This window comes from Lodderomyces beijingensis (assembly GCF_963989305.1).
Source record: "Lodderomyces beijingensis strain CBS 14171 genome assembly, chromosome: 1".
NCBI classification, from domain to species: Eukaryota; Fungi; Ascomycota; class Pichiomycetes; order Serinales; family Debaryomycetaceae; genus Lodderomyces; species Lodderomyces beijingensis.
This window is the reverse complement of record NC_089970.1, coordinates 768,237-787,468: the sequence shown is the minus strand read 5'-3', so window position 1 is coordinate 787,468 and position 19,232 is coordinate 768,237. Positions and strand designations below refer to the sequence as shown.

Genomic DNA, 19,232 nt, shown 5'->3' with positions numbered 1-19,232 from the left:
ATAAAAAAAAATTTTCATTTTGTGCTCTCTCTTTCCTCTCTCTGTAGAACCAATGCAACAACTGCCACTACGACACCAGAGTAAACCAACAGTACGGCACGCTGACTTACCATCCTTGAGGTTTAACAACAAGGTGTAGTATAGCCACATGGAGCTCACAAGCTAACCCGGTTTTGCGGGGGACGTTTGTGACACAGTTTTTCTCAATTACAGATTTCAAGATGGATCTCATTGGTGGAACCAACCTCCTCTGATTTAGTACCCGAAAGACAGCTTGAACCTTTTTACCCCTCCCCCCATGATTAACAAACCGTAGCAAATCTACAAAAGAAAAAACAGTAGGAAAACTAAGGGTGAGCAAGTTTTGCTGCTTCTTCGTGGGGCATATATTACCAGGATATATACTACCAGGATATCGCTTCCTCTGCTTAGTCACAGCCAAAAAAGACAAAACTAAAACGGCGTACCCGACTTAGCCCAGCCTCATGTGCAATGTTTATAATCGAAGCCTCCTTGAACTCTCTGTTTGCTGACACTCTGGGCGGTACGAGAGGGTGCAGATTGAAATCTTCCTGGTGATGTGTGAAATCCGAGACCGGATCAGATAAAGTAAAAAAAAAAAGAGTTTGCAATTGGCTGCGAAATTTAAAAAAAAAAAAAAAAAAAAACGAAAATAGCAAAAGAGCCAGAATGGGTTGTTCACGTGCCCAGGATCTGGCGCTGGAAGTAAATGTCCAGGTTGAGCTAGCCGTTTCTCCAGGGAATGCCTCGTAAAGGCCAGGGGGAGGATCTCTGAGACTATGTATATCCTGGTAATATTGGTCGAGCTTGCATTTTGAAAACTTCAACTTGACGTGTGTTTAGTTAATATATATATATATAATTATACGTTTACCTTGGTGGATGATGACCGAAAAATGGAGATACACCTTGCTGGACACACAGTTACGACTCCCCATATGCGCCTTAGTTGAAACCTACATGGAACCTACAAGAAACCCGCAAAAGTCAATCTATGTAGGTTCGCGCGCAACGTCAGATTATCGTATTATTTCTTTCGCGGGAGACGAATAAATATATAGATATAGATATATATACATGTACATGACTAGTGAGTACGAAAGGCAAATATATATTTTGACCTGTACTTTTTATCCTTCTTCACTATTATTTTGCTGTCTCTTTGTCTTCAATTGCAGAACCGGATTTATTTTTTACCAGCAGCAGCAGCAGCTTCTTCTTCTCGCAGCTTCTCGGCTTCCTCAGCGGCTCTTTGCTGCTGAACTTTTGCAATTTCTTCAGGGTTTGGAGCGCCCTCCGTGATCAACTTGTTCAAGGTCATTTTACCAAACTCGTTTTTCAATTTCTGCTCTTCTTCTAAAAACTTGGCAGCGTTCTCCTGCAAGTATTTTTGAAAGTGCTGATACTGCAATTGACCATGTTCTCTGATGATATCGAGAGGCATTTTCTGTTCGGGAACGGGCATACCGAGAAACTTGGCAAGGAAGGTACCTGCATTGGGTTGGCCCGAGTTCTTGTGGTCCTTGGCCCATTGCTGTCTCAACTTCTTTTCACGTTCAGTGAATTCATCAACAATGTTGGATTTATCTTGGAAGGAATTGAGGATCGGACGCACGTCCTTAACTGGTTGAGTAGCGAGGTATTCCAAAAATGGAATCATGCGGATCAAATAGTCATCTGGCCTGCCGTCCCATTTTTCAACAATGATTGCATTCTCTGGCTGCAACGAAGCTGAGTCTTCATCAACGTCAATCAACACGGTTTTGCCCAAGTCTCTATTCAACAATGACAAGTCCTTGATGATTTTACCGTCCTTGTAACGGCATCCTTCTCTAAACAAAGCATATGAAATGTAAGCGTGGAATGGATCTAATTTACCAACTGCTTTTTCCGAGTAAAATTGCGAATTGGTGCAAAACAAGACAATTTCATAGTATTGGGACAAGTAGCCCAAGAAATAGTCCAAGCCTGGTCTCTTGCCTGTTCTCCAACCATGCTGAGTGTCCCAGTCCGAGTGGATCAACAAGTCGTCCAAGGTCAAAACCAAGGTCAAAGGGCGGCGATACTGTTCTGGAGCTGGTGGAGGCAACAAATTTTCAAATGCAGGTTCCGAAAAGAATGTAAAGAGCGATCCCAATCTTTTGCTCAATCTCTCATACATCAACCCTGGTGTATAGCCATTGGCAATATTTTTCCCATCCAAATCTTCTTGTTCCTTTCCAGAATCCCAGTCTCTACTCATGTAACCTAATCCCAAAAGCGCACCTGCAAAAGTGGTCATATAGAAGATGTTGGCGTATCTCTCACGTTGTCTATCTTTTGAAGTCTGCGCCCTCCTTCTCTTTCTCGAACCCTGTGGGCCTGAACCAGCGGCGTTCTTGTCGTCCTCATCACCCAATGACTCCGATTCGCCATCTTCCTTGGCTACCGATTGCTGCTTGGGATCCACATCTTCAAACCCTGCTCTTGCAAGCATGTCGTCGTTCAAGATCGACTCTGGTTTCTCATCTTTCTTCTTGTCTGCTGAGTTGCCCTGTTTCGATGAGGCAAACCTGATGGGTTGATTTAGGCTTGCTTTTTTGGGAGCGAATGCGCGTGATGCCCCAGTGAGAGCTGGTCTATATGAGCTCTTCAAGAAACTCGTTTTCAACAAGAGCTTCGCCGGCTGACTCAACATCCTTGCCATAAATTTGGATTATATACGTATTTGGATGTTTGTAGCGGGGTGGAAACGAAAAGGTCTCTGTTCTATCGAAATGATTGAATCCAGGTTGAAAAATTAAAAAAAAAATTTGAACCTCTTTTTTTGTTCGAGCTTTTTTTCGGGGATGGCCCAGCTGGTACTCGGTTAAGACGTTGTTGTACAACACCTGCTGCCTGGAAACACCACCCATCACACAGCTCCAAAGACAGAGGAACTTTCACCAGAAACATTTAGAAACAGATGCTACGTCTAATATCGTGTAACGCACTCTTCCGTTCCACTGCAAACTTGGCTTTGCTCCGAAATCCGACATGTCGAATTGCAACAAGGCGAAATATATCATTCAAGTTCCCCAATATAAGGCAGGCAATTGCCGAAGCCAACAGAATCGATGAAAAGTTTGAGGAAGCGGGCAAGTCGCCCGTGGAGACAAAAGTTCAGCAAATCATTGCAGCAGTGGACGGGGTACCGGAATTGCTATACCAATTGAATTTTTTCTTTTGCGAGTGCAGAAGAATTGGCATATTGCAAGATAACGCGGGACAACGTCAACATTCGATACGGTACTGGCCCGTTTTCATGTTTCGGTTGATTCCGTTGAATAGCGCGTTTTGGGATACGTGTTATTTCATGAATAAAGCGCAGCATACCCACAAGTTGCATCCTTTCAAGATCAATGATGTGGGATTGTTGGACCCAAAGAACTTTCCTCTTGAGTTTATAGAGGAATTGGCCACGGGGAGGTACAAGGGGCTTGATTTTCGCAATACCTCTATTATGACGTTTGCAAAGCCAAAGTTTGCTGAAACCAAAGAGGGAGGAAAAATTGAAAAAACTGTAGATATCAAGTACTAGTCTGAATTGAAATCCTTTTGAATTTAAAAAAAAAAAAATACAAACATATACTGCACCTTTTGCATCATCGTCATCGTCATCGTCATCGTCTTCATCATGATCACCATGACAATCACCACCACCACCAGCAACAACAACTCTAAGGTTTTGGAATTTTCAAAGACTTGGAAATGTTGGCACACCCCTGTAGCGCAAACCCAAGAGCAACCACATGGAACTCAAACGGAGTATTTTTGAATGCAACCCCAAGTGGCAAGTTCGCATGTATCCAGTCTTTGTAAACCAAAAAAGCCATGAATCCAACCCATACTAAATTACTTGGGATAGGCAAACCTTCGAAATACTGGGACTTGCCGGTTTTGTCCTTGGGGATGTTGTTAACGGAAATGTTGAATCTTGCCAATCTGGTCAACCCACACAAGACCCAAAACGTCAACATCAACACATCCACGGTAGTTTGAAACCCAATGGCAAATGCAATGGTGGCGGGACTCACGCCAAAGCTCACCAAGTCCGCCAACGAGTCCAACTCTTGTCCCATCAACGACGACTTATTTCTCAACCTAGCAACTCTGCCGTCGAAAAAATCAAAAAACAACCCCAAGACAATAAAGAAATGCGCTCTTTGCACATAGTTTGACTTGCCCGTCAACGTGTATCTTAGACACGATATAATTGCGTAAAACCCGCTGAAACCATTGAGCAACGTGATGAAATCGGCCATGTGCAAGTTTCTGATCAAACTAAAATGCCTATTGTCGTTAATAAACTTGAGATACTCAACCTGTTCAGGCTTGGGAATATCCTCTTTCGAAGAAAGCGAAAACAAGGAAGAGGATCTTCTCAACGGTGTTCCTCCGCCTGGACGGTCAGCGTGTGTTTCAAGCACCTCGACGTCGGAATCTGATGCAATTGCAGAAGAGCCATCGTTCGAGTGCTTGTCATATCCCGTGGACAAGGAAGATGCAGCCATTGGACTAGTGGTGGCAAATTACTGAACAAAGGAAAAGTAGATACGAATGGTCAAATATCCCCAGTTTCCTCTTTTCCTATGGGGTATTGCTCTTCAATAAAAATTATATTGAGGAGAAAAAAAGACTCACAATTTTTTTTTCCTCGCTCTCTGCGTCTCTGCTGGAGCGATTGATCTTGAGTCGAACTCAGACAAGAACCAGTGGTTATAGGTATATGTAGGTGGAAGAAGGAGAAGCTTGCTGCAGTTGACTTGTGTTAGGGTCAGCGAGAAGGGGGAATGGAGCTGACGAGATAAGATAAATATCGAGGGGCGCATCGAACCAATTAAAACAGAAAAAGAGAAAGTTTCGTTCTATTTATAGTGTGAGTTGATGATGATGATGGTGATGGTGATGATGGTATGCCAACAGAAGTGGCTGTACCAACTACCAGCCAAACCCACCCTAACACTTTTCCATTGCAAGACTACCCGGTGCTAGAGTATACGAGAGTATACGTCATACCTCACAATTTTCGCCCAGCAGAAGCAGGTGTGCGCCCTTGTCGTTTCCACTCTCTATGCTCTACAGCTTGCTTTAACTCAACACGCGTTACATTCTACTCGGCAGGATGTGGTGGAGGGAAAGGTGCTGATGTTGTTCTTGTTGTGTACAGGCCTAGACTTGTTTTCTCCATTTGCTCTCAGCAACTCTTGACCCCGGAAAGCGCGTGAAACCCATAGCCACTCGCGTAGTTTGCTTGGAAGGGTTGTTTAAGAGAAGCTTACACCGGCTGTTATTGAATAGTTCTTGAGTAGCGATTGAACGTTATTCAATGGTTCATTTCCGTAGGAGGAATCACTTCAACCTGTGTCGCTGTCCTCTCAAGTGTACTTGAACTTGCCTCGACGTAAGGGGAGGTGGCACATAGTTTCTTTAACGAAGAGCTAGAGTGTGTTGTTGTTGCTGTTGCTGCAACGACGCGTGGCTGCCGCAAGTCACGTGCCGCCGTCCATTTGCAGTCTCTTATGGTTCCTGTTTGTTTGTTATTCAAGTATCGAAACTCACCATTTTTTACAACCAAAATGGTCCGGAGACCATACACGCACCACACACACTCGTCTCCAGTGCAAATCAACTCACCAACTGGCCCAGACACGTTCCGTCTTTGCATACCTCATGGGAGTGAAAGCAGATGCTCTCCGTTATTTAACAATTTGATTAACCAAACGAGTACGCAAGTAAAGGAAAAACTATACAAAAAACCATTCCCCAATTGTTTTATATTTTTTTCTTCTTCTTCTTCTTCTTCTTCATTTTTGAAACAAGATGGTGGTTGGTGAATCAAGAAATGAACTTTTACAGTGGATAAACACAGTATTAGATCTAAACTACACCAAGATTGAGCAGTGTGGGACCGGGGCCGTGTTTTGCCAGCTTATGGACTCGATAGTGGGCGGTGTCCCTTTGAACAAAGTCAAATTTGGCGCTAAATCCGAGTATGACTGCCGTCATAACTGGAAAATCTTGCAGCAGCAGTTCACCAAGCACGAAATCACAAAAGAGATCAACGTTGAAAGGCTAATAAAGTGCCGCTTGCAGGATAACCTCGAGCTACTACAATGGTTCAAAAGATACTGGAATGAACACAAGGAGATCAACTTCAATTATGACGCGGCAACAAAAAGAAAAATCAGCGGTACTCTGAGTCCTCACCAAACGGTGAAACTGAGTCGAAATGGCACGTTTAGACCAGTGGGGACACCGGTGGAGACCCAGCTGCCCACGTTTGCCAAGCCTCCTGCAACTTTGGCGACCAGAAATGCATCTAGCAGTGTCAATAATAGCAATATCAGTCCCGTTAGCAATGGTAACAACTACAGCGTTGGCAGCCCCAATAATATACTTTCTTCAAACTATGCAAGTTCCGAGATTTCCACTCGAGTAAGGCCTAGAAAAACCTCAACGGCAACAGTTGGGTCGAGAAATTCAACACCAATGGGCCACCGTACAAGAAAGGCTTCGTCAGAAGCAGGTGAAAAGAAGTTAGCCTCAGCCAATGGTAGCTCGACAATGACTTGTGGCAAACTAAGAGAAAGTGCAGATCCCATGAATCGAATCTCCCCAATATATCAAAACATTTCCTTCACTTCGAATGAGAGCCCTTCTACTGGTGATAATCTTAGCAATGGACACAATAATAACAACAAGAACAGCAACAACAATAACAACAATAACTACAATAATAACGATAACAGTCATCATCATCAGCAGCAGCAGAACAGCAACAACCATTCAGTAGTTAAACAAATTGAAAGCTTGGAAGAGGAAAATGAATCGATGAAACTCCAACTAAGCGAGTATCGATTATCTTGCGACAGTTTACAAACAGAACGCAATTTTTATTTTAATAAGCTACGTGACATTGAATTGTTTATTCAAAGTTTACAAACTGATCCCGAGATTATGTCCAGATTGGATGTCGCTTCCTTGTCTCATGAAATTGAGAAGATGTTGTACAAGACGGAAGAAGGGTTTGGAGATCATAATAGCAATATCGATTTGATCTTGGATAACGAATCTTTTTGACGCAACGGTGACCAAACCGAACTGAACTGAACTGATTTCACTTCATTTCCTTCTGTTTTTTTGAAGTAAATGGGAGAGAAATGTGGAAGGCTGAGAGGAGAGACGAGAGACGAGGAAATGAGCTGTTGGTAGTTGCGAGTACTTCACTTGCATTGTTTTGTATGTCGTAAATCTTTTAGCATTCTGCGTCATTCCCTAACTACTTGTAACAACTAAAGTCTTACCATCACCATCACACCTTCAACTTCACCTGCACTTTCATCACCTTCACCCACCAACCACTTTGAAAAAAGAAAAAAAAAAAAAAAGAACCCTCTACAAAATCAATGTGCGGCTTGATTCGTAAGTGGCCTAGAAAAGTGTGAAATTTTTTTTTTTTTTTTTTGCCAGTGGCTAGCTCTTAGGTAGAAAAAGGAACACAATGGAAAATGCCTACAATTGGGAAACTTCTTACAACACCTCCCGGTTGTTGTTGTTCCTTAGAAATCATTCGGAATTGAACCCCCCCATACTTCTTCCTCCTCTTCTCCAACTTCTTTTCCAACTTCTTCTTCCTTTTCTTCTTCTTCTTCTACAATTCCCTTTTTTTTTTTTTTTGTTTTTGACATATGTCGCGAGAAAGAAAAAAAAATTTACTATTGAGCGGGAGAGACGATTCTTCTGCGCCATACAATTCATGACATCTCTCAGCTTGTCAACTGTGGGTCTTCTGTAGGGCCTAAAACCACTTCGAGAGAAATACGAAAGTCCGACGACACCTCACTCTCGTCGTTGCCTCCAACAGAACCACTTGAACCGAAAAAGTACCCGGATCGCAGTGTAAAGAAACACCGCATTTTGGCTTATTCTCCTCCTGCAAGACATGCACTGTATATACTCCCAAAATTATAAGGCTATAATTTTTTTTTTTTTTTTTTAATTTTTTTTTTTTTGAAGAAGCAGAAGCAGAAACCCATCAAAATTCAACAATTTTCATAACTTTACTTCCTCAACTTGATCTCCAAAAATTCATTTCAAACACTTTGGTCCTGGACGTCTACTTCACTACTTGCAACCTGGAATCCAGCTTAGACCAGCCCCCATACTGAAAAAAAAAACTTGGAAGACAAGTTTTTTCCTGCGGGCCTAGACATTTATTTCTCCTTTGATGGACAAGAACATATAAACTACACACATAGACACATTTTCACGACTTCGGTATTTAGACTTGCCCCTATACTCCCTCGTTTACTCGACACAGCCAGAACAGTTGCAGGATCACTACCGACTAGAGGAGATTGAGAAGAAATGACTGCTAGCACTCACCAATACAACTACAACCGGAGAAATTCACACACGACACCGTATACAGTCCCACATAAACCTATACTTCAACACCACAATGCCTCGTCGGTACTGGATCCTCTGACTTTGCATGTGCAACCCTCGTATCAAAACTATACCAATGCTCAAGCGAATGTCCCGCAACACCCACAGCCGAGTCTGGCAGCGGCAATACCAAAAATCGAACAAGCATCACCTCCAGCACCACCACCAACTCAACTGCCAGTAGGTATACATTCTTCTCAATATCCACAGCAGTATCGACAGCAGAATAATGGAGCACGCAGAGACTCTCACGATGCAACTTCAGCTATAGCCTCAGCCACCACCACCACTACTCATAACAGTAACGTGGTGCCGAAGTTATCGCGAGAGTTTGTTGTGCGTAGAATAAGCGAAGGGGAAACCGGTAGAGTCAAGGAAGAACTCCGCTGCGAGGCGTGCGGCAAAGGCTACAAACATATATCGTCATTGGCCAAACACTTATGGGAACACACCCCCGAATGGAACGTTACGAAAAAACTATTAATCTCAAAGCATCAACAAGTTCAATTATTGGAAGCAGCAAGCATCCTCGTTGGCATGACCAATGAAAATGGCAACCACCATAGCAATGAGCCAATGGCACAGCAGAGGATGATGATGATGAATGCCAGGGCCCCGTCCGAACAAGCTACCGATTTGAATTCGCCCTTTTCGCCACAAAGCGAGCACAGTGCTGTTGCAGACAACAACTCGCTGAATACACCTACTCCACCGGCAACCGCACCAAACACGCAGCCACGCTACGAATCCGACCTTGGTGGCAAAAATGAAATGTACCAAGTGAAAACAGACCGGGATCGAGCACACTCGGTTTCGCATTTCCCTCCATCTAGACCTCGAGACGACCCAATCTCGCCTCTTTTACAAAACAACACAATTGCAAATGGTCAATATCCACAGGGACAGAACTATGGCACTACCATATTACTGCATGGCGAGCTGGGCTTAAAGTCCCCCACCAAGACTTCTTTTGAAAACAATCATGCAGTGGCCGGGGGGGACTTTGACGGGCCAATCAAGACTAAATTCCTCGTTGTTGAAGAGCCACTGACGTATGCTAAAAAGGCGAAGAAGGCATAATAAAAGAAAAAAAAAAAAAGGAAGAAGAAGAAGTAAGTTGTCAGAGGAACTTCAGTAGGGGGGCTTTTTTTCATTTAACATGAGGATAATTTTCAAATCATTATAAAGGTATATTAAAATTAAAAGTAAAGAATTTTTTAAAAAAGAAAGACAAGAAGTAAACTCATATCTTTCTCCTCCGCAGCTAGCCCTTCTTTCTACAAAGATGTTCTTCTCTCAAGATGAACCGACTTTGTAAGTACATAAAGTTTGGTCAAAGTCGGTGCTAAATCGAGGTTCAAATCAAACGCTACCACCCTGCTTCCGCACTTGGATGGCAAGCTCCTCGACAAAAAAAAAAAAAAATTCCAAACCCATCATCGAAACCCCTCTTGCCTCTTCTCATACACCAACGGAGGTCAAGAAAAACTCGCAAAGTTTCGGCCCGAATACCCCAACCCAGAATCAAACATCTCCTCAATACAGACGAACCGTTTTGGCGAGTCTACGAGGAGCGAAACTTTTTGCGCCTTCTTCGAAATTTCAGCTCGCTGGAATTTTCGGACTGCGGTTTTGTTTTGCTTAATCCAGTCGATCTTCGGAGATCAACCAAGCCGTGCATCATAGTACATCAGAGAAATCTATTAACTTGGATGAAGCCACCCTCCTCCTTCTGGGAGAGGGAGCTGAAGTCCATTGAGTTTTTCACTTTCTGGTGTCTCCAAGAACACACACATTTTTCTATTTATTTCTCTCAGTTTTGTACTCGTCACGTTTCATTAGGCTCTATTTACAATCCATGTCGGTAGACAAACTCCCATCTACATGGCCCCACACCCGACTTTATCTTTCTCCTTTTCTCTACTTTTTTACCCCGACTCACCGCTATTTTGCCCATGTTCACCCCGGATAATCTCATGATTCAAAGGCTGCATCTCAAGATACTTGGCCTTCAACTCGCTCTGCTCGCGATGCTCCGCCTCGTTCGCCATCTGTTTCCTAGTTTTCTCTCTCTTGGCCGCCATCCTCTCGGCATCCTTGATGGGGCCCTGGCGCAACGCTGACCTTTCTGCTTGTTGCGAGTAGTTTATGAATATGAATGCCCCCGTGGCGAACGCTATTGATGCTCCCAACGTCACTTTCGAAGCTGTCGACATGGCGCAATGGATGTTTTATGTGAATAAGCAGAATCAGGTTCTTGAATGGTGGCGGTAATGACGGTGTATGGAAATGTTAATAGGATGGAGAGGTTTGACGTGGAAAAAAAAAAAAAACCGCGTGTCGCATTATGGGCAATGCCGTGAGATTTCACGACAGGGTCTTCGGTTAAACCAGGGCTACCGGTCCGAAGTTAGCCGACAGTTCTGAGTCGAACAACACAATCTTTTTGAGGATTATCGCATATATGCGAAACACTTTTGTTGTATCCTACAAATGCACCAATGTTGTTTGATTGGGGAGGTACTTGAGATGTAAGTTGCTCGAGTCGCGTGCTCGAGACCCAGAGTCAAGGTCCCCAAATTGTATAGTACGTTGGCCGGTCGTGAAGACCACGAACGATCAGAGGACAACAGAGGAAAATACAGCCAACACAATCGATCAGCACCGGGGAGGAGGTGGTTGCGTTGCGCATTTCCAGTCGTTGAAACCAATTCAATAAACTGCAATCCTGGGACATTGATTTGAGATCGCGGTGTGTGTGTGTGTGGTATTTGGCAATTTTTCCGCATACATCCTGATTTTCCACTTGTCATTACAAGTGGACCACGTGACCCTCGATATACTAATTTGGCTTCAGTAAACACACACACACACACTCTTTTTCTCTCTCTCAAGTGATGGGGGTGTTAATAGCAAACAAGTAAGAACAATGTGCAACGTACATGGACATGTACATGTAGGTGTCAGTCTGTCCGCTTGTCTGCTTGTCTCTTTATATCTAGAGCTTTCTACTTCCATCTTGTATGATTGGTATCACTTCCACCAAGTAATTAATAAATGGCCACGGTGCACTACCTCCTGTTTCCCGCTGTTGTTTGTATTACCTCACACTCACATTCACGACTTCCCAAATTCAATAATAGCCACAAGAGGTCGACCTTCAAAGCTCGCCAATTACATAGATTGACCCCCCCCCCCCCCCATTCACTTAGTAATTCCACATACAAACTGCTCTTGCAATAAGACAACCAAACAAACAAGAAACAGGCCACGTAGAAGGTGATATTTTGGTGATACAAGGCCCTCCACTCTCATCAACGACGTCAGTAGCGAGAAAAAAAACTTATCATTAGGGAAAACTTACTCGGGTTATAGTCATCACCCGTTGCACTGGCAGCCGTATCCTCACATTTTAAACAACAGGCAATCTGCAATCCACCCAACCAGCTAAAACGCTTCCCCTCCCTTTCCACCACTCCCAGATCTAAACCTCCTTCTCCTCCCCACAGGAGCAACCCAACAGCAGTCTAGTAGCTTACAATTGAACAAAATTATTCAAGTATATTTATCATCCATATAGCTCTTGTAAAGGCATGACCCTAAAATGGCTTCAGGTTTCAGCAACAACGAAGGTTCCACCACAATCGAATCAACATCTTCGGTGATCGATCCCCAGCCTCAAAATCACCAATTTCACAACATTTATTCCAACCATGATGCTCAGAAGGAGTCCTTCTCGGGAGGAACCAGCTCGTCGTCGATACTGAAGCCACAAGTGTCCAATTTGACAAGGACGTTATTGTCCCAGCCTCAAAGTCAGCAGCAGCAGCAGCCAGAACAACTACCAAACCATGAAGGCCAGCAACACATGGCGTTGCATTCGGCCGAGGACACCGACGTTTTAGCAGGCGTGGGGTATGGAAGCGATTCCAACTGCTCCAGAGATGAATCGCAATCGCCCTTTAGTGCAAGAAAATCTGGTGCATTTCCCCAGCAGATCCCAACTACAACTACGCAAAACTCATACAACTACATCCCTTCCACTCACAACACCCCTACTGCTATTTGCTCGTCGTATACGTCGAACCACTCCCAGAACTCGTCATTACCACTGAACAACTTTATTACCACAACAGCACCTCACTCGTATGGAGATCGTCATGGTGGGTTTTCGTCGAGCAGTTTCCGACCAAACACAGTGCCGTATGCGTTCCCCACCACCACAGTCCACACTGACACAGCGATACCGAATAGATTTTCGACAACTGGATCTACATTTAGCCAACCTTCACAACTGCTAAACCTGGCGCCTTTCTCGATCCCGAACCAGTTCCAACCTCCCATGATTCACCACCCAACGACATCAAATGCTCAACAGCAACGAATTCCCAGCTCACTTCCTGCATACCATCAGTTTGGTCAAGCTTACGGTTCCAATCCACACCACCAGCATCAACAGCCTCCTTATTTGAATAGGCTTCATCTGTTGTTATCGCAAGATAAGCTGCAAGGAGTTGCCTCTGGCGGTAGCACTCGAAATTCGATACCTATTCCTCAACTAACATCTGGAAATGACCAAAGTGCAAGATTGGCTCTTCCACAAAGCAACTCACTCAACCAAACGTCACCTTTTTTTGATACCAACCCGGCTCAACAACAGCAGCAGCAACGAGAACAGCAGCAGCAGAAGCAGGCACAAGAACAACAGCAGCAACCTTACAAACAACCAGAACCAGACCATCGTATGACGTACAATGAGTTTTTGCTGGAACTCAACCGTAAAGCTGCTGCCGAAAATGGGATAGGCTCGAATGAAGAACATTTGAATATAGTTGATTTCCCGGTAAATGACCTAATTGTGATGCTATCTTGCTTACTCACCAAGATCATTGAAGCCAATGATAAATTGCATCCGAATCATTTTGAAAACACCATTGCTATAAGACAAAAGATTAAAGAAGAAAAGAAACTACGCAAGTCACAGAAGTTGAAAAGACAACAAAAGGAAGAACAGGGCACTGTTGTGGATGAGGACAAGATGGATGAAGACCAGAGTAACGAAGCACAACGTCCCGATGAAGCTTTCACTGTTCGAGTACACGCTGAGGACGGCATGGACGACGACGATAATAACGATGATGATGATGACAACAACAACAACGGCGACAACGACGACGACGACGACGGCGAAGATGACGAGATGAAGAATAAATACTTGGCGAATGTCTTGGCTTTCCATGGTACAAATATACCTGGGATCTCTCTACATGCCTATTTGGCACGTGTGCTAAAGTACTGCCCCGTTACAAATGAAGTCTTCCTATCGCTACTCGTTTACTTTGATAGAATTGCTAAAAAGGCCAATAATCTCAACCAAAAGAGGAAAAGCCATGCTCATGGCAATAGCAATAACAACCAGAACAACCAGAACAACAACGGTATCCGCAGTCAACAAGGTGACAAAAAAACTGAACACGAAGAAGAAGAAGACAATGTGTCGTCTTTGGAAGCCGAACAGCTATTCGTCATGGACTCATACAACATCCATCGGTTGATAATCAGCGGCATCACAGTCTCGTCCAAGTTTTTTCTGGACATCTTTTACAAGAACTTGAGATATGCCAAAGTCGGAGGATTGCCCTTGGAAGAATTAAACTATTTGGAATTGCAGTTTTTGCTCTTGTTGGATTTCAAGTTGATGATTAGCGTTGAAGAGCTTCAGAACTATGGCGATTTGTTATCGAGATTCTGGAAAAGAGAGCAAGTAGCCCACGGCAATTCTGGAGCTGGTGCCACCATTGGCGGCGGTGCTGGTGGGGGTACTGATGTCCCCGTTGCCCAAAGCGGTGAAGTTAAAAGTTGAGATGTATTCAAAAAAAGATGTGACTTTGATAGTTTTGTTTTTAATAGTTTAATGTGTGATTTGAGTAAGAACCCGAATCTGAATCTGTCTCGGTGGGGGTTATATTTCTTTTTCTTTTTGGGCCACTTTCACGCTTGAGCGGGAATGCCGCAATGGCAAGTAGGAGCCGAAGCCGAAGCCGAAGCCGAGGCCGAAGATCAGCAGCAGGTCAACGCTGCGGATGCCAAAGCTTTCTTAACGGGGGACATCTTGCCCGAGACATACATCGCGATCCATATTCTCCCAACCACACCCAGTTTGCATCTCATCATCAGTTGGGGCTCTATGCAACAGATGGAAAAATCAGCCCGAGCATTTTCTCATTAGGGGCAAAAAAAAAAAAATGAAAAAGAAAAAGTTCAGCCGACATTGTTGTTCTATCTTTCAACAGGGCGGCCAATTTAGGTGGGTAGTCCCTTCTCGAAGCAACACGTTTTTGATGACGGCATTTCCGGACCTTTTTCCTCTTGATCTCCCCCCTCTCCCGCCTTCCCTTTCAAGGCCATAATTGAGATCTTGTGGTGGAAATTGCCTATTTTACCCCATTAGGCAATGCGCTAGACGAGAGGTGTAGATTTCATTTGGAAGCGCTGGAATGCCAGGCAAGCAACGTTTTTATACAGTTGTCGGTTAAAATGTAATTCGATCTATCATACTTGAAGGCTTGCCAGTTTGTGTCTGCTTTTCCCCCTTTGTTTATAAGCAAGTGGATTTAAGACTAAGCACAGGATGAAATGGGCAAGAACTCAGCTCTTGTAGTACGAGCTGTTGCTGCATTTGTTGTGGTCGTCTGGTCTATTGCTGATACCAAGAGGGGGAGCGCACCACATAGGAAAGTTGGTGCATCACGTGATATCTCAGGGGGCTTTTCTCACGGTCGCTGGGAAGAGAAACAAAGTGGAGGCAGCAGGAGTATTGTGCGTTTGTTGTTCATGCATCGAAAGTTGGGTATACCCGTATATTGGTCTAGATCTGATTGCTATTGCCTATAAAGCAGTTTATCATCACCGTTATCGCATATAAGCCTGGTTTTTTCCAATTATGAAAGTGGGGTTGCTGGTGTAGGTGGAGGATGGTTAGTTCCCGCAAAGCTTTGCCTTAAATTGGTCAGAATTTTGCAACGCATTTGGGGGTACCCCCAAATGGCGCTTCACCACCATCACCCACAAACAAAACAAACCTGAATACAATAAAACATAACGAGGCTTCGATCTATTACAAGGTGGTGAGTACGCATGCGACCTGGAACTAAGCGGTGGTGAATGTTAAAATTAACAAAAAAAAAAAAAAAAAAGAATCAGCCTGTTGTGCTATCCAATCTATTCGCCAACAAAGCACTCGAGTTAAATAAAAGAAGAACCCCCATCTCGTCGTTGGCAGGATTTTTCTTTTGTTTAACTCGAGTGCTTTGCTATTATTTGAAACTGGAAGAGATAAAACAAGAAACAAAATCGGGAACGATTCATGATATAGTCAGTTCAACAATCCTCCCTCGACCTCTTGATTTTTCCAAGCAGTTCAATAAGCTTTTTAGCTTCAACAACTTCTTCTTTTTAGATCTTGCTGCTAGAAAAGATTCAACAAACCTTCCCCGATAGTCATTTATCAACTCGTGTGAATTTAAGAAAAAGGATATAAAAACCATCCATTGTTTGTTTTTTTAGCGGCAATTTCATTTTCGGAGAGTTCACGTCATAGTCTATGGATAGAAATGTATATCAGCTAGACCTCCCCCCCCCCCCCCCCAAGTCATCTTTAATTTTTGACTCTTCCATCACGCTTCACTTTAAACATGGAATCACTCATAAACGAATATCTCCCCTCATGGACACCCACTGTGCTGCCGACAACAACATCGATAAGCTCAATAGACCCAACAAACACCCAAGGACTTTTCTTCACCGCGCTTCAACTACAAGCAGAATTGCGCACTCAGACCAATTCGATTCAACTCTACTTGTTGTTGCAAAAAGCAAAAGGTGCAGCAGCAACATATACCTTATTGAACAACCAAAGAATACTATCAGCAGCTTCCGCAGCTTCCGCCACCGCCGCCGCCGCCGCAACAGCCACGACGGCCACGACCACCACGGGTTTTGGGTTTTTTGCTCCTGCTGCTGCTGCCACGGCTACTCAAGATTTGGATCTTGCTGAAATCACTCAACAGCTGCTCAATGCCACTTTGTGCCTCAAGGACTTAGAATGGGGTCAAAACTTGTATGCCATCTACATTTCAGTACCATTCAATGTCCTATTTGCCGCTTTGTTCTTGCTTGTGCTTCTAGTTAACATCAATTTGGGTTGCATATGGGGTAAAAGCAAATACTTTACAGTGTGCTTCATCTGCGGCACTTTATTGGAGATTCTCGGCTACTCAGTGAGAACAGCAGCACGATATTACTGGTCCAACTCGATTTTATTTGTGATTCAGCAGATTGCACTCACTTTGGCACCCGCGTTCATCATGGCGGGCATATATTATGTTCTCGCCCAGTTGGCTGTGCTTTACGGTCCAAGATTTAGCATTCTACGGCCCACTTTCATTTCGTATCTTTTCATATGTTGCGATGTCATTAGCTTGGTGATTCAAGCCGCCGGCGGTGCTGTTGCCGCTGTGGCAATGTTGAGTTTTGAAAACACCCATCCCGGGACATATCTCATGGTTGGCGGAATTGCATTTCAAGTCGTGTCCATGACGGTGTTTCTCTGGTTCGTGTTTGATTTCATTTACAGAATAAATTTCAAATTCAATGAGTCGTTGAGGTTCAGTTTTGGAAGGTGGCTCAACTTGTTTTTCAATACCAAAAGTGGCAAGTTGCTTCGAGAAGAACACTATTTCGAAGCCTTGTATAACCCCGACTTTCTGCATATTCGATCGCGGCCTTTGTTCAACTATATGCCATTGGCGCTTGTTGTCGCCTCGGCTTTTATCTATGTGAGGTGTATTTATCGGGTCGTGGAGCTATCGCAAGGCTGGAGAGGGTACTTGATCACTCACGAGGCATTTTTGTTGACGATGGATGCGCTAATGGTCTTGCTCTGTTGTTTGGTTATGATTCCTTTCCATCCTTCAATTGTACTTGGCCGTTTCGCAACTAAGGATATCAAGCTTGATACAAAGAACGAGACGGATACAGAGGGTCACAATCAAGTGAAGAAAGAAAATCATCGTCACGATCATCAACAAGAAAAAGTACTATACTTTGAAAAATTCCCTAGCCGGAAAGCTCATAATCCTCCTCGAGGTAATTTCGATGAAAAGAAACACGTTTATGATAATGAAAGCGAAGTCCTGTCTGGATCATTCGTCTTTAATGATACATACCCCGTCACCAAAAACTACCAAAAAGAGAACCAGAAACACCATAGTCACCAAGGAATCCATGAATACCGGAACTTTACCAATCAGCAGGATCACAAGTACAACTCAAGCCACTATGAGGAGCGCAGGAGCGTTCTGGATGATACCGCCACATTCAGCAAGACAACAAAGACGTCGACGACCGCCAGGAACTCAGCAGCTTCGCCAACTAACAGTGCCCAACGGTACAGCAATCCGTATTTGACACCAACAAGATTCAGTTCATTTAAATGAAATCGTTAGACTGTAGAATACACATCCTGTATCAGAAGAAATAGAATTAATAAAATTGCATTACCCATTGGCTACTAAGCTAAACCCTAACAAAAAAACACCCCGGTTCTCTCCCTACGTGAATGATCCCACTCATCATTGTTGGTCCCACCTCCGCGGGTTCAATGCTTCGCCCTAGGTATCCACTCAGCAGCATTTTTGACACAATGAACACCAGAGCACCCACAAGTCTTCAACTTCGTTACATCTGTTTGTTGTTTATCTTCCACAATTAAAGACGGATGGTAATCTGGTATCGTGGCGCAACTACTGTTTCTATTTGTCTTGTTGGGTGGGATGTAGCCTCCTTTGCTTATATAGCTCGTGAGTATTGCGTTTTCCGCCATAACTGAAGTGAACTGAATTGATCCCTGATTAAATCTTGAAGAAATGAAAGTAAAGCCAACCGCACTGGAGCAAAGTGTTGATTCCCTAAGTGTATAAAAAGTTTTTGGAAAAGAGATTCAAATCAACTCAGATCGAACGAAGGTCAAGAACGTCATGACTAACTTCATGTTTTCTTTTGTCTCTTGCAAAGGGGAAAGGGCGGGAACTTTTAAAAAAAAGCTCAAACGACCGGCTCCATCAACTGATAAGGAAAAATAGATATATATTTAGAAATTGCTTTTTTTTGTTTTTGTGCTTGTTTACTGTGATTGCTGCAAAATAAACAGTGCAATGTAACACAAAATCAGTAGAGTCTTTTTTTTGCCGCGTGAGCCTTATCATTTAAAACGGTGCAACCTGGGTCACACTCTCATAAGTGTGACATTACCTAGTGGCATTTGCTGGTGGCATTTGCTGATATCCACGTCAAGGCCACTTTGCCACTTTGGGTTTAATGAAGATTTGAAGGAAAAAAATGAAATATCAGCTTACTAAAAGGCAGGATATGATTCTGTGATTTCAGGTACACTAGAAGACTACTTTATACCATTTGTGTGAAAAATCACGTGCCGTGCAATCTCTGATCTAGTTTCTCATGACTTTCCAGATCTCAGCTTCCAAGTACTAGACGCTTAACCACGGCGCTCTCTAACCTGGCACTTCTTCAGTGTCGTTTCGCATCCATACCACAAACAGATCACAATAGTTCTAAACTGTCGAAACTGATAGCGGCATATAACAAGAGAGGATGTTCATGCCTTCATTCAACTATTCGAGGATGCCGTTCCTCTTCTATACTTTCTTTTCCTCTTTCAGATT

General features: G+C 43.6%; 9 protein-coding genes across 9 annotated transcripts; 6 read left to right on the top strand and 3 right to left on the bottom strand. All coding sequences in view use genetic code 12, as the record gives it.

Moving 5' to 3' along the window:
* Positions 1–1,207: 1,207 nt before the first annotated feature.
* Positions 1,208–2,698, bottom strand: LODBEIA_P03220 (uncharacterized protein; the record flags this gene model as incomplete). The annotated part of the gene is made up of 1 exon (XM_066973306.1): positions 1,208–2,698. One exon carries the CDS (start codon positions 2,696–2,698, stop codon positions 1,208–1,210), a length of 1,491 nt encoding a protein of 496 aa, XP_066827260.1.
* A 267-nt stretch (positions 2,699–2,965) lies between these two features.
* On the top strand, positions 2,966–3,580 carry LODBEIA_P03210 (uncharacterized protein; the record flags this gene model as incomplete). The annotated part of the gene is made up of 1 exon (XM_066973295.1): positions 2,966–3,580. The coding sequence occupies one exon, from the start codon at positions 2,966–2,968 to the stop codon at positions 3,578–3,580; it is 615 nt and encodes a 204-aa protein (XP_066827259.1).
* Positions 3,581–3,719: 139 nt separating this feature from the next.
* LODBEIA_P03200 (uncharacterized protein) lies at positions 3,720–4,553 on the bottom strand (the record flags this gene model as incomplete). Its single annotated transcript, XM_066973284.1, has 1 exon — positions 3,720–4,553. The coding sequence occupies one exon, from the start codon at positions 4,551–4,553 to the stop codon at positions 3,720–3,722; it is 834 nt and encodes a 277-aa protein (XP_066827258.1).
* A 1,309-nt stretch (positions 4,554–5,862) lies between these two features.
* LODBEIA_P03190 (uncharacterized protein) lies at positions 5,863–7,122 on the top strand (the record flags this gene model as incomplete). The annotated part of the gene is made up of 1 exon (XM_066973272.1): positions 5,863–7,122. One exon carries the CDS (start codon positions 5,863–5,865, stop codon positions 7,120–7,122), a length of 1,260 nt encoding a protein of 419 aa, XP_066827257.1.
* A 1,287-nt stretch (positions 7,123–8,409) lies between these two features.
* LODBEIA_P03180 (uncharacterized protein) lies at positions 8,410–9,570 on the top strand (the record flags this gene model as incomplete). The annotated part of the gene is made up of 1 exon (XM_066973261.1): positions 8,410–9,570. The coding sequence occupies one exon, from the start codon at positions 8,410–8,412 to the stop codon at positions 9,568–9,570; it is 1,161 nt and encodes a 386-aa protein (XP_066827256.1).
* Positions 9,571–10,418: 848 nt separating this feature from the next.
* On the bottom strand, positions 10,419–10,706 carry LODBEIA_P03170 (uncharacterized protein; the record flags this gene model as incomplete). Its single annotated transcript, XM_066973250.1, has 1 exon — positions 10,419–10,706. The coding sequence occupies one exon, from the start codon at positions 10,704–10,706 to the stop codon at positions 10,419–10,421; it is 288 nt and encodes a 95-aa protein (XP_066827255.1).
* A 1,388-nt stretch (positions 10,707–12,094) lies between these two features.
* LODBEIA_P03160 (uncharacterized protein) lies at positions 12,095–14,353 on the top strand (the record flags this gene model as incomplete). Its single annotated transcript, XM_066973239.1, has 1 exon — positions 12,095–14,353. The coding sequence occupies one exon, from the start codon at positions 12,095–12,097 to the stop codon at positions 14,351–14,353; it is 2,259 nt and encodes a 752-aa protein (XP_066827254.1).
* Positions 14,354–14,497: 144 nt separating this feature from the next.
* On the top strand, positions 14,498–14,719 carry LODBEIA_P03150 (uncharacterized protein; the record flags this gene model as incomplete). The annotated part of the gene is made up of 1 exon (XM_066973228.1): positions 14,498–14,719. The coding sequence occupies one exon, from the start codon at positions 14,498–14,500 to the stop codon at positions 14,717–14,719; it is 222 nt and encodes a 73-aa protein (XP_066827253.1).
* A 1,465-nt stretch (positions 14,720–16,184) lies between these two features.
* LODBEIA_P03140 (uncharacterized protein) lies at positions 16,185–17,987 on the top strand (the record flags this gene model as incomplete). The annotated part of the gene is made up of 1 exon (XM_066973217.1): positions 16,185–17,987. The coding sequence occupies one exon, from the start codon at positions 16,185–16,187 to the stop codon at positions 17,985–17,987; it is 1,803 nt and encodes a 600-aa protein (XP_066827252.1).
* Positions 17,988–19,232: the final 1,245 nt, after the last annotated feature.